This window comes from Pieris napi, chromosome 5 (assembly GCF_905475465.1).
Source record: "Pieris napi chromosome 5, ilPieNapi1.2, whole genome shotgun sequence".
NCBI classification, from domain to species: Eukaryota; Metazoa; Arthropoda; class Insecta; order Lepidoptera; family Pieridae; genus Pieris; species Pieris napi.
In genome coordinates, this window is record NC_062238.1 from 4,870,364 (window position 1) to 4,888,088 (window position 17,725).

The 17,725-nt window shown below is 32.7% G+C and overlaps 2 protein-coding genes across 2 annotated transcripts; both read right to left on the bottom strand.

Moving 5' to 3' along the window:
• Window positions 1-1,533: 1,533 nt before the first annotated feature.
• On the bottom strand, window positions 1,534-5,187 carry LOC125049519 (opsin-2-like). The gene is made up of 8 exons (XM_047648867.1): window positions 5,049-5,187; window positions 4,569-4,751; window positions 4,050-4,259; window positions 3,830-3,966; window positions 3,343-3,508; window positions 2,704-2,890; window positions 2,344-2,426; window positions 1,534-1,862 (listed from the first exon to the last, which is right to left on the bottom strand). Exons 1-8 carry the CDS (start codon window positions 5,120-5,122, stop codon window positions 1,760-1,762), a joined length of 1,143 nt encoding a protein of 380 aa, XP_047504823.1. The 5' UTR covers window positions 5,123-5,187; the 3' UTR covers window positions 1,534-1,759.
• Window positions 5,188-6,790: 1,603 nt separating this feature from the next.
• LOC125049520 lies at window positions 6,791-14,763 on the bottom strand. Its single transcript, XM_047648869.1, has 8 exons — window positions 14,612-14,763; window positions 13,107-13,209; window positions 11,622-11,753; window positions 11,102-11,330; window positions 10,433-10,585; window positions 9,385-9,542; window positions 8,883-8,937; window positions 6,791-8,760 (listed from the first exon to the last, which is right to left on the bottom strand). Exons 1-8 carry the CDS (start codon window positions 14,684-14,686, stop codon window positions 8,577-8,579), a joined length of 1,089 nt encoding a protein of 362 aa, XP_047504825.1. The 5' UTR covers window positions 14,687-14,763; the 3' UTR covers window positions 6,791-8,576.
• Between the last annotated feature and the right edge of the window lie 2,962 nt (window positions 14,764-17,725).

Genomic DNA, 17,725 nt, shown 5'->3' on the forward strand with positions numbered 1-17,725 from the left:
ATTCAAGGTACTTCGCCAGTGTGGTGTAGATGTAGAAGGCACGAAGGAGATTGATTGGTGAAAATAATAATTAATTTAATTTTGAATTTGCTAATTCAAAATTTAAAAAAAATTGTTTTCGATTTTAATATTAAAAATAATTGAAAATCAAACATAGTTGATCAGTTTCAGTTGAACTGTTATTTAAAAAAAAAAAATTATATACTAACCTTAGCTTAGCGATAATAATAAAATTGGACAGCTCCGGCGCTAAGGGAAATGCAACCCCTACACCCTTGCGTACCAAAGCACAGGCATTTTATTCAAGCCTATTTTACACATAGTATTAGTTAATTTTAAATATTAAATATGAAAAATTATTAGTTGTTCTTTCATTAACTGTATAAAATAACAAGCCAGATGGCTGTCAATAAAGCATGGCAATAGCGCATCTTTGCTTTCAGACATTGAGCAACGACGAGCGCCAGTTTTAATTGATTGTAAGGTGTTACCACCTTTACCACTTACCACATTTGGGTTTTTGTGTTGACATCGGGTGGTCCACCCGTCTTGACCACTGATGGTCAAGTCTGTGTTTTCTCAAGCTAATGTCCGTGAGGACATCTCTCAAATGGTGATATTTGAGTTTGAAAAAAAAAATCATCCATTCCTTGGTCTGCTCGTGAAGTGACGTTATGCCAAAGGTACGACGGTAAATAATCGCTCCGATTTTGTATTGTTTCGGTTCCTTTCGTGAAAATCCACAAAGGATTTTAAACCAGAAGATTAATCTACTGTGCCCTAGTCCATTAGTCGGGCTTCCACTTTAAAGCTCCAAGAAAATAACACGAAAAAAAAATTTGCAATGTTATAAAATATATGTAATTTCTCTAAAACCAAAAATGCTACACAATGTTGCCTTTAAATAACAAAAGAAAATATCTCGTGGAATCTTGTATTAAGTAATACTCACCTAGCACACTGATGAGATTGTCCCATTGCTTCTTATTTGTAGATCCAAATGTAAATAGCAATTTTACGGTTTAGTTTTAAAAACATACTTAAAAATATATAAAAAATAATAATGCTTAACCTTTTTAAGCAGGATCCTTAATTTCCGAGATTGGAAACAGACCAATATAGCCCTGCCACTTTTTGTATTACGTAATAAATAAGACGAGTGTCTGTGTAGGTTTGGTATCCATCCGTTAATTTACAAATTTTTCGTTACGATTGTCTAATATCAAAATAAATGTTGTCCGTAACTATGTGCATTAAACTAACCTAAAAGTTTTTATACATAACCATTTTTATGTGTATTCAAAATTCTAATAAATTATAGATGGGTTTCTTTATACGATAGTGTCACAAATAAGAAGCAAACGGTAACAATGTACCTACCTACATATCAAATTATGGTTTATTTCAAAAAATGTATGTGATTGAGAATGTTTACGTTTAATCAAGTCAAAATTCCGATATCAAGAACACTGTTACTATGTCTATCTAATATAAGTTAGTATTTTCCTTATAATGAGGGCAAAAAATAAAAAATTAAATGTTCGATACATTTATTATGCTGCATATTCATTATAAGATTATTATATATTTTCATGTCCTTTTCAGAGTCCATAAGCGAAGCGTAGGTCGTCGTTACTTTTTTCGTCGTTGATTTTTTTTTTACTTTTTTCACTCTTTTGAGTTGTATGCTTAAAACTATGCTATTCGATAAACATGTCCTATTTGTTTAATAATTGTAATATTTATTGCGTATTTGAGATCACGCGGGGGCTGCACTGTTGGTTGTAGTATTAGACGTCGTTGAAGTATTGTCGTCAGGTTCGTTGATTTGCAACCATGGCATTCTTCTCTGAAGTTCTTGTCTGGAAGAGGACATTACACATTTTCTATAAAAATCAGTTATGTCAATTATGAGTATAACATAAATAATTATATTTTCTTTTAAAGTTTAAACCTGACAAACTCACTGAATTGATAGACATGTTGGCAAAGTAGAGCCCCAATGAAATATTTGAATAAATATGTTTATACCCAATTAAACATTGCATGAAGACATATTTTTCTATCTTGATTACGACATCCTAACTAAATAAATACTAGCCATTTGAATATGTTATATTCAAATGGCTATTATCATGCGTCAAAACAGTTTGTAGGTTAAGTTTTTGTTTTGGAAAGTGAGAATTGTGGCTTATGGAGTGGTGTGACGAAAAATATTTAAAGTTGTAAAAAACAAATACGTCCTCAAAGTCCTCAGTTGACAGTCTTGTAACGTTTTTAAATAAGACTAAGAAAATAAAATAAGCATGCTCATACATTCATACTAGATTTATAAAAAGGTACCTGTATTTTGGATGACTTATAGCGTAGACCCACGGATCAATGCAAGCGACTGCCTTACACGTTATCGCAGGAATCATTGTTACCTGTGGAAACAATTGCTTTCATTACTATATGTTTATGGGAACAAATTTAAACTGAAACAAAATCAGTTATGTATTAAACATTTGGACTTTGACAAAAGTATCTACCATTATCAAGGTCACATATTATTACCACGTCTGCGGCTTAGTGGTAAGAACTCATGAAGATTGTAATATCGGCAAAAAATACTTATTTCGGTATGATAGGGTTTTGAAATCTCACCTTATTAATGTAACCAATACCTATTGTATACCCTTATTGTGTTATATGAAATCTTACCCCGGGAGTCAACAGATTTTGGTCGCCAAACGCCCCTATCAGTGACATGACTCCATATGGTGTCCATGATGTCACGAATAAGAAGCAAACCGTAAGAGCAGCTTTTGCGATCCTAATTTCTGCAGACTCGGCCGCTGCATTCTGGTTCGATCGCAGTGACTCCACATTCATTTTCTTTGCTTGTTCCCTGTTATTTATTCAATTGTTTTAATGAACGATCTTTTTACAAACTATGTACAATAAACGGTCTTAAACGTAATCTCTCTGTTGTAGAGTTATGATCCCGTGATAATAATAAGCCCAGAGAAAATTATAAGAAATATTCACAAAAATGCTTTCCAGTATCTAGGAAGAATATTAGATTGGTGGGGCAGAAATGACATAGCACTCGACTTTTTTACAAGATTGTGGCGGATGATGACTTAAATACCTAACCAAATAGGCTTGTCTGCTTAATGTTAATGTTCATGCTTCTTGTCAATGTTTGTATATCAAAGAAGTCAGTCTAGTATTATCAAAAATAAAGGATATGTTTAAAATTAGCGATATTAATATGTATAATTATTATTATAAAGACCTATTCAACTTTACATCCAGAATGTCTATGTTACAAATAAATGATTTCCAAATAATAGTTACCGTAGAGCTGCTTCGTGTGCAAACACTTGTTTCACGATGCCGCTGTAGAAGTAGATGATACATGACATTGGGAATACGTAACTGCATACAAATATGCAGCCCACGAACAATTTATTGTCGAATGTTGTTGTCAAATAGTCGAATGTGCAGGAGGTAAGGAAGCCCTCTGGAAGTGTTACAGTAAACATTATCATTTACCTTTGAGGTTCGGACATAAACTTTCTATTTGTATTTAGAAAGATTATTGCCTTATTATTTTTTTTAACAATTTAAAACTGATTTCATTTAATTATGAAACGGTTCGCGCTCAATCTCATAACTTGAGTGGTTGTGGATCACCTATACTGTACATTTAAATTTAACTGAGCAGAGATATATGGATATATGATCTTAATAATAGTCAAGGGACTTTTCAAACACCAACAAAGCCAACCTGTGAGTACCTCAGTTTGGCTTAAACTAAGAAAATATATTAATGATTACTCACCGGGTACAAATCGTCCCCACACCTTAAACAATGGCATCAAAGACCATGGAGTCGTGTAGATCCATATAAAGGCTATCATTAGTAACACTTTCCCTTTTGACAATCGACCATCAAGAGGTCTAGTTATTGTTGAATGCCTGTTCGAAAATAATGGTATAATTAATATAATCAAAAACACTGTTGTTGTTTAATTAAGTTTCCTTTGAAAACATTTATGTACCTGTCGTAAGCGATACAAGCGTTGGTCATACCAGCTCCAATACCACTATAAGATCCCATGACCGCAAATATTTGACACCACATTGCTCCGGCGGCAAAGCCCTTCATTGCGCTATTATAGATGAATATAGGTGCTTTTAACATCATGATGAAGTCAAATATAGCTAAATTTAAAATTAGAAAGTTGCTCGCTGTTCGTAAAGATTTTGTCCTAAAAAAAGATGCAATAATGTTATCGATTGATAAGAAGAAGAAGAAGAAGATATGAACAGATGAACCTTAAAACCATGTACACCGTTTGTATATCAAAGAAGTCAGTCTAGTATTATCAAAAATAAAGGATATGTTTAAAATTAGCAATATTAAGCTAAAACAAAAATACTATTATTTTCCGTAATATTTGGGTCTACACAGTCGCAAGGCAACCAGCACTGTTGGACCGGTTTCATCCAAAACAGTAGCAACGAATTACAAGGTTTTATTTCATCCCATTATGTTCTATATATGAGCATGAACTTACGAGGCGAATATAAATATGACCATTCCGTTTCCAATAAGGGCGGCCGCGGTGAAAAAGCAGTAGAGAAGACATAAAGCTGTGTGTGCACTCGCGGGTGGTTCTGGATATTTAAACCAGTGCTCTGGTATCATTTCCAAGTCTTCGCCAGTCAAACCCTCACCCAGCATCTTTTCACCCCCTGACCTGTTTTATTTGGTTAAATTAATTGATAAATTGAGTCTCTTTTTTACGTCCATAAAATAAAACTATCTCAAAAAAACATTCGTATATGATAATATATGTCCAACACAATATACAATAACAGTGTTTCAATCTGTTAATAAAAAAAAAACAAATAAAGTTAGTCTATTCATTTCCTTATATATTATTAAGTATTGCTTATTTGGATATTATATACTAGAATTGCTAATTTAGAGTTTGGACACAATTGCATAAATTCGGAATAGCAGTATTACAAATAAAATATAAACAAAAGAATACCTTAAGGGGGCGAAATATGCCCCATACATGTTGTAATATTCCGTCCTGTTGTCCATATCCTCCGTTGGGATCATGATTGAGCAGTCCTCGATAGTTGCGAGAAGAACAACCTCATTGACTGACTGCTGCCCGTTGTGGCCCAGTCTCCGATTTTATACTATTCTTAACGAGATTTACGGGATAATCCACTGATAGGATTAGTAGTGATTTTTACGGCTGTCGTGGCTTTTGTGCTGATCAAGGCAGATTTGTGCGTTGTGTGAATACAGCTGATTATAGGCGTTACAATAATGGGAAACCTTATTTAATCCGTTCCTGGTATTTTTTGTAATAAATATTTAGTATTGTATTGGCTAAGGGGTTTACTGGTCGTTGATGCTGCGGTGAAGAATATAAGTAAGGTAATAAAAATATTCAATACAATTATTCAAATTTAATTATTTAAAATAAATCATGACACATTTTGAGTATTCACCCATAGTCACTACGGGGTTTGATTCAGTGTCGTTGTTTGAGTAAAATTACGCACTCGTATGTAATGTTTCTCTAAGCAGCTAAGCAGTAAATGTTATAGAACCAAGATTGTGTGCTTGAATTATTTTTAGGAGAAAACATTTTTTTGTCGGAACAAAAATTTTCCTATAATTACAATTTACCAATTTAGTTGAATTTAACAACAATTACTATTTTCTTCAACAGGCTGAAACGTACGAACGAAAGTTTAACATTTTAAAGTGTTCCAACCTTTTGAGCATGGTTCTACTGAATTTAAAATAAATAGATCACTTAGGTTTCAATAACGGAGATGAATAAAGAACAAAGTTTGTATAATCAACAAATTTAATAGACATCACAACAACCATTTGGATTAAGTATCTACGTTAAATTTAGGTTTCTAGGTATAAGAAATATAATTAATACAAAACGTCGATTATAAAAGTTCCTTACAAATTGGCATTTCACTTCAGTCAAAGATGCCATTGTCTCAGACAAGTTTATTAACTTTTACCGAAATTTCTTTTTTTGTAAATTTTATATAAACAATTAGGGTCATCGAATAACAAGATACATATTAATATTTACCTTATATATAATGTCTACAGGTAATAAATATGTATGTACAATGGTGCAAATCTGATGTACGAGTATTGAACAGTGAATAATATAGTCCTTGTAGAAAGGAACAAATTTTTAAACCGGGTGAGATTAGACGAAAAACTGCTTTTAACAGGAGTATTTTTATTCAAAAAATTACACGTCAAAACATCTTATTAACTGTTCTCTAACTTTTATCCATCTTATTCCATCACAAGGTAAACAATTGTACACACGAAGTGTATAACGCAATACGGGATAACGCAACGGTAACTTCATCTTGTCGACAAAACGGTAATAACAGAACATAGAAATTATTTTCAGTACACTAGGTATTCTGTTTTTTTTATGTAGGAGGAGGCAAATGGGCAGGAGGTTCATGTGATGTTAAGTGATACCGCTGACAATGGACACTTACATTGCCAGAGGGCTCGCAAGTGCGTTGCTGGTCTTTTAAGAATTGGAACGCTCTTTTCTTGAAGTCAAATTGGTTCGGGAATACTTCAGTGGGTTCCACATAGTGTGCGAATTGCTATTTTTTGTATACGGTCAAGCGGAAGGGAGCTGGTACTGGAGAGCTCTGTTACCGTATTATATCGACAACGGCCTTGTTCAATAGAATAAAGACTACTTTGGCAAGAAAAACATTCTACGGTGAATTTTAATTTGAACGCATTAAAATATCAGACATACCAATGTTTAATAATGCTGTTAAAAATACGTTGATCTGAGTTTTCAATACATTCTAAATTTTATCTATTCATTGAATGAAAGGTATACCAAGAAGAGAAAAACTACACAATAGAGAAATTTATGACTGTTAACAACATTTAATGTGTTTGGTTAATTTATTTTACATTAGACATAGATTACGAGTATACACATTATATATAGTCTGTACGTGTGTAATTTTGAGCAAATGTAATTTCTAAAAATTATTAATGCGTCAAAAATAATCATAATATATTAATGAATGTGAAGGTGTGCAAGGTTATATAAAAACAAGTAAATTTTTACGAATAAGCATATATACATTTACCAAAAATAATTTTATGCGTTGAACTCTTTAATATCGCACCACAAGTGCTACATCAAAACTATCAGTTTTACTCAGAGTCGTCCATTAATTATCAGTCATTAAAATATACCATATTTAGAAATGCTGTTACGAATTTATTGCCCAATTACTTAACGACTGATTCAGAGATAGGACAGTAAAAGACTTTAGCTTTCAAATGCCTCCTACCCAAATATATTTTGTTCACGTCTCCCGATTTTCTTCCTGTCGTAATTGCTACGAGAGCTACGTTTTTTCTATAGAAACATAACGGCATAGCTTATAATAAAAATATAAGCTATGCTATAAATGTTATAAATTCATAAAAATTAAAAGCTTATGTAATTTAAAGAGTTACTTTATGGACGACGCTAAATACGACCGGAGTAAATATAAATGTTAAAAATATAAATGGTAAAATGGACAGTATTAAGATACATTTTATATGCACTCATAAATGGTTATATAAAATATTTGAACTAAATCTCATTGTCAGTAGAGTTACACAACATAAATGTACAATTTCTTTTGTTTTTGTTTGTATCATTCTTGACCATATTATTATCGTATATATTCCAACCCGGAATCAAATACTAAAGGACCCACCTATAGGATTATTAGAAAATACATATTGTTCTCCTACCCTGTGGAAATCAATATATGAATCCTCAATAACGATTTTGTTTAGTCGTTAGTTGACGTCATTAAGGTTTTTTGTTAGGTAGTGTCAATATCAGCGGCAGTTAAAATGTAATTAGTCAATCATTAAAATTGTCTGGAAAAGAGGTTCCTTTACTTTAATATTATTGCACCTGCATTCAACGCAATATAAAGTTAATAATAAATAACTAAAAGGTTAAAAAAATTTTTTTCGTAAATGTTAGTTTATTAACATGTGACAATTAATGTAGATATTATATAAATATACTACTCGGAACGACAAACTAAAAACCATAGTTATTCATTTGTTTAGTTTATGGTTAATATTTTTTACAAAATTCGCTTTAATCAGTCTTTCATCTTAAAATGAGTGTGTGATACCTTTTATGCTTGAGTGTGGTTATTAAGAATGTGCTAAGTGCAAAATATTTTTAGGTTTCAAATTATTATTAGGCTATTTTATAGTACATTTATGAAGCCCGAGCATAGTTATATTAGTCTAGCCATAGTGAAGTTAATGTTTTAATTAGGCCATATTTTTCTCGAAACCGACTTCAGAACCGAACAACTACGAACGACGAAATAATTCTAAGGTCAGGTAATATATGAAAAATTCGGTGATCGGTGAAAAGAAGTCGGTGAAGTTTGCTTGAGATTTGCATTGCATTATTTGAACACTTAAAGCGTTAAGGAGCTGAAAATATGTTTTACCTTTATCAATTGTCTTCTAATTTTTTGACTTCTTCAACATTTTCATTTTCCACAGTTAATATACATGTTTCAGTCTGTAGAGAGGACCTGAGGGAATATGGAGAGAGAGGGGGAGCGCTACTTGCTCGGATTTCACGTTCTATTGATAAGTGAACCATTTCTACCGCATCAGGGGTTCCATTGTCACCTCTGAAAATATTGTAAAATAATGTTTTTTAATATTTTACTACCGGCGGTGCAGTGCTGTAATTTTTTTTGGATTTTATGTATTAATTTAGATGACTAGTGAAACAAAGACAAATATATCTTACCTTGTAGGAGATTCTTCTATACCGTTAATCGTATTCATTCGCTCACTTGATACCGCTAAAACAGACAAAATCTTACAGCAATAATAATATTTTTTATAGCTTTTAATTTAATTATATTATAAAGCGTGAGTGCAAACGGCTCCAGCCTTATGCCAATTGACGACCTCCATGGATTAATACCTGCAAATTTACTCTCTGGTTTATTAATCTCTCGTTTGTTGAAGCATCCTTAGAGCTAGTGTACCTGGTACTAGACGTTTATGGCGTAAACCTAATGGCAGCTACTACGTATTTATTTACGACTATTTATTTACACTTAAACGCACACATAAAAAAATTAAATCAAATTTGACATTATATACATGACATAACATTATATGTGACAGCCGTTTATTTCTATAGAAAAAAATGTACCAAATTCGACTGATAGAACATGGGTATGAATTTACTTTTTAATCAAATTACTGAAAAATCTAATATGTATTGTCAAATAAGTACGTACGATGCGAAATGTCTTCAACGAGGCGCTGCTGCCTCGCTAGGGGGCGTCTTCGTGTATTATCTTTTACTCGTAAGGTGACACCAGCGCATGCTCCGCTACCATGAAGATCTAGTGCTAACGAAGACTGTGATCCACATTCAGATTCCGCTGCACTGGCACTATAAATGTTTAATAGCACGAAGAAGGTCTATTTAATTTAAATTACATAACATTACAAGAAAAAGCTTATCTGGTACAGACACTTGTATATTAATTTATTTCACACATTTGTGTATTGAGAGTTATTTCATGAAGAGTCAACTTTTTTATGAAGGTATTTAACTTGTATACATTTAACAAACTGAATAAGTTTTAGTAACATAATTAAAATATATGATGAGCTTAGAAGTTCTTGTAAAACCTTTTTTTAAATAAATATAATATAAAACATATGTTTATCCGCAACCTCACTTAATGTTTAGTCACATACGGCCTATTAGAGAGCACGCCTTACTAAGAGGTGCTTTTTTATCCACTGTATGAAGGAGCCAAGATTGAATGGGCCAAGGAGTCCTTCGCTGAGTAACTTAGCTTCTTATTAAAGAAGCTAACATCCAAATCGGACAGTCTTTAACGAAAAGTGAAAGACCTACATCCTTCTTGACGTGCGTAGTATGAATGGAAGTAATGGAACTATGAACTCAGCTTCCGCACTTAGACGCCCATTTGGTCCGTTGTGCGTTGGAGATAATGGTATAGGTGGTGCAATTTAAAGAAAAAAAAAAACTGAAAAGCCCAAACCGCACGGCATTAGTGAAGACTTAAGAGTTGAAAATTAACAAGGGAATCGTCTTCTATAATTCGTTTGGCTCGCCCCTTTATAGTATTCATGACTGTAGTACTTCTACAAATGAACGGACAAGCGCTGCGCTTATTAAGCTGTATAACATAAATAATATAGTTAAATGAATGCAAAACCAAAATTCCATAGTTCCAGATGAATGAAGAATGTTTATAAGGTACCATAAATAAGAATAATAAACATGCAAATCAGCGAGATTGAAAATACCTGACGGCCGAGCGCGACGGCTCGTCAACGGAAAGCGCGTAGCGCCGTAGTGGCCTCCGTAATGCTGTAACCGGAAGCGTAGCTCTACAACTAGCGCTACGCAAGTCTGGAGCTGAACCGAAGCGGGCTTTTTCTTTAACTCTCTCACCACATCTAAACACACCCCCTTACTTATAAAATATACGTATTTGCTAAATAGCCATCAACAACTCTTGGCCTCGATTTTGCGTTCTTTACAATCACCGTGGTTACGGTTTGATCTATTGAACTCAAAAACTCTGGACTAATCGGACTATGCAAGAAGGTACTAAAATAGATTTATAAGTAAGGGGTATATTTTGTTCATAGATAGCATAGTATTATCTGCGTGTTAAAGTGAATGGCTAATTGGATGATTGGAATTACTATTAATTAAAAAGCATGGATTATGACATGTAAGCTGTTACTGAGTATTACAGGTTTTATAATATAACTATACTCAAGAAAGCGTTATACCAAAATCTTAAACAAGATGTTATGATCAAGAGATATCTCAAAACCTGCACGTTAGACGTTTCTGAAAACAATATTTAGAGATTACACTCTTGCTTTTTCCTTACATCTGTTTGTGAGTTGCAATAAATAAAACGAAATTTCGATTAAAGTACACAAATTAAAATTATCAAATACCTTGGACGAGTATGAGGTGGTCGTATTCTATGTGTTTGTTGCAGGGGCAAAGCGGGTAGGGGCAAAACGTGGGGTATTCTGTATACACCGAGTTGGTCTAGACGGGCGGGGGTACAAGGTCCCCTCCGCGGTAATGGTCGTGGTAATGTCTGCGGCCTAGCTGGTGTAACTTTCGCAGCACTGTCTCTAGCTTCAAACGTCATTACGCAAGCTGCTACTACTATAAAACCTGTAATAAACAAATGTCAGTCAGCGTTTTCATAGACTTATTTCTATTTGTTCACGTTTGATGGTTTTTGAATAACAAAACATTTTTTTTATTCCCTTGATATTTATATATTTTTAATCAACTTTTAGACCTCATTTAAGACTTGTGTAAATGCTAAATTATAGCTAATTTATAGTATAAAAAAAAATGTATACTATAAATTAGCTATAATTATCCCTTGTTAAAATAAAATCGGAAATACTTTGTAAGTACTAAGTATGTAAGTAGTAAGTTCAAATGCTTATTTAATACCTCCAAAACCCATTACAATAGGTCCGGCATATGAGAGGTTGTTCAGATGAAATCCGCGAGCCTCATCTTTCACTGATATCGTTGCATTACCACGTATCTCTTGTGCTACTGACAACGTGTCTGCGTAGTACCCTGAAAAACAATAAAACATTTTAATTATTCGCGTTTAATAGTAAAAAAAGTAAATAACTCCTACCCAAAGTTGTTAATTATCTATAATGATATACGAGCTTCTTTATGCTACAATGCAACTCAGATACGAGTGTAATGCTAGATTAGTGAACGAATTAACTTTGCTTAAAACAGTGATAGAATTTCGATCGGATTGGATCGATTGTGATTTTTTTAATTCTCAGAATCTTTATTTCCGTTTAAAGTCTATGGTTATTTATGGCTCTAAGATATAAGTAACATAAACATATGCTCGTAATTAAGCAAAAGTCTATAATTAACATTCGTCTCAATATATTTCCTAGCTAGGAACCACCAATTAGCAACAGAACTGAAGTGTCTTTATTAATGACATGCACAATGCATATTCATTCGTTTTTGTTAAATTCAATTTAAATGGAACGAATGTTGTGGCTGCACACTTTAATTCATATCGGTTGAGTAAGTAATCAAGCAATCATTAATATACTGCGGCCGTGGTGAGCTTTACGAATGTGGTTTTATTTGTACGATCATTAAGCTCTATTTATAATAATCGATTGAGGAATTCGTAATTACATTCAATTTTAAACGATATTTTGGTAATTACTGAAATTATTCAAACCACCTTTATTGTTCATTTACTCGATGTGTATTTGTTTATTATTGCTTTATTCTGAATATGTACTTTAAATTATGATTGCGGAAAATTATTTCGTCGCATATATTTTAAATGAATTATGAAAATGTGTGAAAAAGATTGTTATTCTGATGGTCTTGTACAAATTTAAGTAAATCAATGGAAATTTATTTATATTATACAGAGAATAGAAGCGAAGCGAGTAGTAACAAGTATAAAAATATAGTTGTCTATATTCATGAGTCTTATAGACGTGGAACCAATTAGTTAAAATGAAACTATAGGTCCTTATATTCACATTAGTTAGTACATAAGTGCACGTGTATTTGCTCTCGTCGGAAGCTGCGATCCGGATGTGTCTGTTTCGGTACACGAGCGGAAATGTTGTTGCATGTCCGCGTAGTGCGCTTTGCACAGAAAAGGAAATACTTATACGTAGGTAGAAGAAACCTACACATTATAAAGTTATACATACAAAATTCGTAACTATTTATAAATCTGGTGATTACCAAAAACTACTTACGGCAGTCAATGTCTTTCCGCTTTGATAAAGTTAAATTTTTGCTAAGATTATTTCGTCTAGAAGAAAGCACCTTTCAAAACAATCAAATTTTTTGTAAATAAGGTTTGAAGCACTCTAACCTCGGTTGCGATAGTAAAAGGCCGATAAAAGCTAGTAACAAAATCTTCTATACCTATGACTGCCATGGCACCACCAAGTAGCATAAGTAGTAAGCCAGCTGAAAGTGCACGACATGCATGCCACAAGCATTTGGAACTCATTTTACCCCGTACCACCTGAAAAGTAATGAGGCTTCTGCAAATATTATCATATGAAACGTACTAAGTTTATTTGTGTATCTAATTTATTAACATATGACGACGATGTGAATGCAGGCCTTGATGAGAAACAAACATTATGCTAACAGGGAAGAAACATTCGTGTTGAGTAATATGAAATAAAAGTCTTTAGATAGATGACGGTAAATGAAATTTTGATACAATCATAAACGATTGATGAGTGTATCTTTGACATCCGAAATAAAAATTATTACTATAAAAGCATCGTGCTATTTCTTTGATATTTTTTATATAAACGTGAAACTAATTTTTAACAAAAAAACGTGGGTAGTCTACGAATATGCATTATAATTAAATAAATGTTGACTATTACTGTCCTTAAAATGTACTAATGAACTAAATAGACTGCTATTTTACCGTCAAGTATATGTTAAACATAAATATATGCTAGATTTTATTTAATGAAAGAGCATCTAATACACAGATAGTTTCATCCATATAAGTGAGAAAACATACTCATGATAATTAATTATTTGGAAAAGCAATTTAACTTCGTAAGCTCGACACTCGACGTAGCACTTCAAATCGCAGAAGAGCGTGGGTTTTGTATGGCTGTGTAAATGAATCTTTTTATGAATAAAAAATAGCAACGCTTTCAAATATCTCGATTCTTTGACAGTAAATCTTAAAAGGAAAAATTGTAAATAAGCTATTATTATTTTAAGAGTAGGAAATCTTATACACACAGTAATAATACTGTGTGTATAATATATATACAAGCCACTGAACCAGTTTCATATCCGTAACATGTCAAAAATTACGAGCGGTGATTCATTGTAGTGTGAATGTGAGAGGCGTGATATGACGCGGTGTCGTTTTCTTGGAGTGCTCTACACAAAGCGCTAAAGAAAACTATTCTTTCGCTAGACCTGAATATGTATAGAAACAAAACATAGCCTTGACTTCACACACATTAATTGTATATTGAAATATCAAATTTAAGCAGCGCATGCAATTTTATACAGTTTTCACATACATTATTTAACATAATTAAATGTGTTTTAACCGCTTCGTTTTTATTATGTTATGAAACAAGTAAGTAAACATAGTTCAGACAGCTGCTTCCGTTTCTTTTTATGGCTTGTTAAGATCATGTTTGTTTTTAAACAACATCCTTAATGTATTAATAGGAAAAAACTGCGTGCGCAACAAGTTTTCAGCCAACTGTTGAATCACTGTCCAGCAGCTATAACTAAAGAATTGTATTGAATTAAAAGTAAAGTTTGTTTAAACAAGGTTACTTTACATCTACATGTAATTGCACGCGCATGGAAAGTGAGAATTTCTAAAAAGCGGATTTAGGTAAGAGTAGGGAATTTTTGGCGGTAAGCAGTTATACCTGGACATTCCAAGTGGCCCCCGAGGCGGGGTGGGCACGCCGCAAGGGCCCAGTTACACTCCGCGCGCGTCTCATGCCGACTGGCCTCAGCTAAGTCGGTTATCCTCTGCGCACGCAGCAGCCTCCTTGCTCCAGTCTGATTCAACTAACAAAATCGAAACTCAATCGTAAATACTATTGCTAAAGCTAGCTTGTGCTGTATTAATACTTATATCGGGACTTTAACTAACATATTCAAGTACAATGCTACATGGTTTGTATGTAAACGACTTGCAAAAACCTTACAACACTTACAGTATTAGTGTCGATGTGTTTTTGTAAACACTGTAATATAAATCATCATCAATCAATAAACGTAAGGGAAATGTAGAAAATACGCGTCTGGATAGATTAGATATTTTTAATGACGAAATGTAATAGATTCAACTGTCTAATCAAGTCAGCTGATGAAGTGTTGATTTTGTTATTATTACATTAAACGTGCTTGAAAAAGTATAAAGTATTTTTTCTCGTCTTCATTTTAATACTTCACTAATTTTATAAGTATCTATTATTGTAATTTTATGGTTTGTAAGATAATTTATCTAAATATGTACTAACACTATTATTCTCGTATTTCCTAACAGAATGTTAAAGAGTAAATATAAAATTATGTATTTTTTTTCAAGTAAATAGAAAATGAATCTCATAATAAAAATAGTAACTACTTTCTCTAGACGATACTAAAGCGATAGTAAAAATAACAGTTATTTCTTATTTAACCTGGCCTTTGATATCTGCAACTATTTCATTGATTTAGATTTTTTTTATTTATTTTTTTATTTTTAGGTCTATGACATGTCATTTCTTCAGAATGCTTGCGTGAACATTAGAAGAAAAATGTGCACAGCCGGAGTTAGAATGCGTTGAGAATGTTACGGTTAACCACTAGGCTATTATGTGTATGTTTATATAGGTATATAGTTATACTATATATATAATGATGTGACAGAATACATATATGAAGTTATTAAGTGCTTTCAAAAGATGTACAATAAAACAAAAAAAGTTCCACCTGTTTCCGTTAATGATCGCTGGCATCCATTACCTTTTTTGAAATGTCAACTAATTAACATGTATATATAATCCATGATCCATGAGCTTAAATATAATGAAAACAAAGCCTTTATTGCTGAAATAACGCCTATATACCTAAATTACATTACCTAAACTTGTCGTCTCGGACAAAGGCCGCCTGGCCACCTATTATTATAGGTGTAGTATTTTACTTATTTTTTATATTTTCCGTTTTATTTAAAAATGGATAGAATGTTTCAAATCAAACTTTTTATGTATTGCTGTGGCGTCAGTGTAAAAGAGTGGAAATGGTTGTAATTTTTTTAATTATCGAATTTTAAATATCTCTGAGAGATTTTAGTAACTTTAAAATATATTTTTTGAACCGCCACAACCTGATACCAAATTATTCATTTATAATGCCACACCCTGTATAATGTAGCAGGCTATCATTGATGTTACTAACATTACGTCTTATTAGTTCTAAAATATTGTCCCATAATAAAGAAATCAGTCTAATTACACCGCTTTAGCTAAAGTGTTTCTTTTTATCACAACAAAAAGAAAATTTGTCAGTACGATACAAAAGAGTCCTTGAGTAAAATAGAATAATTAGACTCTTATAGTTTTTATGAATATTTTTTTATTTCCTATCTATCTAGTATAAAACAAACAACTAATTAATAACATGAACTAATTATATCGTCTGTGATTGACTATAACCGTATTATCTCATTATTATGCATAGTGAATCATCACGTAATATTAAATAAATAGTTTTAATAAGCTTTGAAGCATAAGGACGTGTTTTGCAATTTGCAACGTTTCTGAGACAAACACTATAATTTATATGCGGCTTTGCAGAAATTACAAGCTAGACAGTTTTGAAGCGGGGTGCTTGCTTTGCGAATGCCAAATGTTATAAAAACTTTGTGAAAATATTATTCAGAATATGGCGCAAAGCAATCTTTATTTAATGATCGTCACCACAAGTTTTCCTTGAGAAACAGATTTTTTAATACGTGTAATTTAGTTAAAAATAAATATTCATTTAGTCAATATTTCATTCGTGTATATTCTGGGTTAGACAGATATTCTAAAGAATCAAAAAAGATCAATGAAGCAGATATTATGTAATTGTACAATACTTTTTATATACAACAAAGGGTGGACGGGCTAAATAAGGATTTTAAGTGATACCGCCGCCCTCACACACTTACATCAGAAGGCTCGCGAATGCGTTTCCGGCCTATGTTACTTTTATTTAAACGAACTAATATACATAAACCCATTCGAAAATTTTCTTTTTAAAATGGTTGACTAAAGCATGGACTTGGACTTTTATTTGGAGATTAGCAGTACATGAGAAAAATTTACAAAAACTAAACCGAATAGACGTAAATATTTTAAAATAAAGAAACTTGAGCATCGATGGTAAATTGCGGATCAGCTGTTTTTGTAAAGTTGTCAAAATAATGTATAATTGTCCAGAAATTCTATCGAGCATCCACCTGTTCGTTCCTAGTGCTCATTCACGAATTCGCCAAATATTTTTTGTTCAGGGTTCTCTAATTTGGACTGTAACAGCATCATTTCTAGAGTATGTCGAGAGCACAACAGACTTTTCGTGGTGTCCTGGGCGGACTACACTGTGCAACACGTGTCTGTGTAGTTAGGAGAGCACTTACCAGCAGGGCACAAAAAAAATAAAGTTCTCGTTGCAAACTCAATAGGTCTATAGTTCCTGATATTTTTTAGAAATAGTTCTGGACGTTTAAGTCCAATAATTTTTTTAAAGCGTCAAATGCTCTGCCAGCTGCGTACAGACGCATCCTGGGTCTGTATGCAACCGGTGCCGGGGTTTGCGGAAAACCCTAATGCGGCTTATTAAGCGCAGGCTGTGTCAGCCTATACTTGGGTCTGCTCCTATTCCTTATAGTGCAAAATTTGTTTAGATATGTAAGTAAAGGTGTGTAAATTTACCTATATTAATTTATTATTATTATTATTATTTATTATTTTTCAATGTACAAGGCCTCTCTCTAAATCTCATAGTAT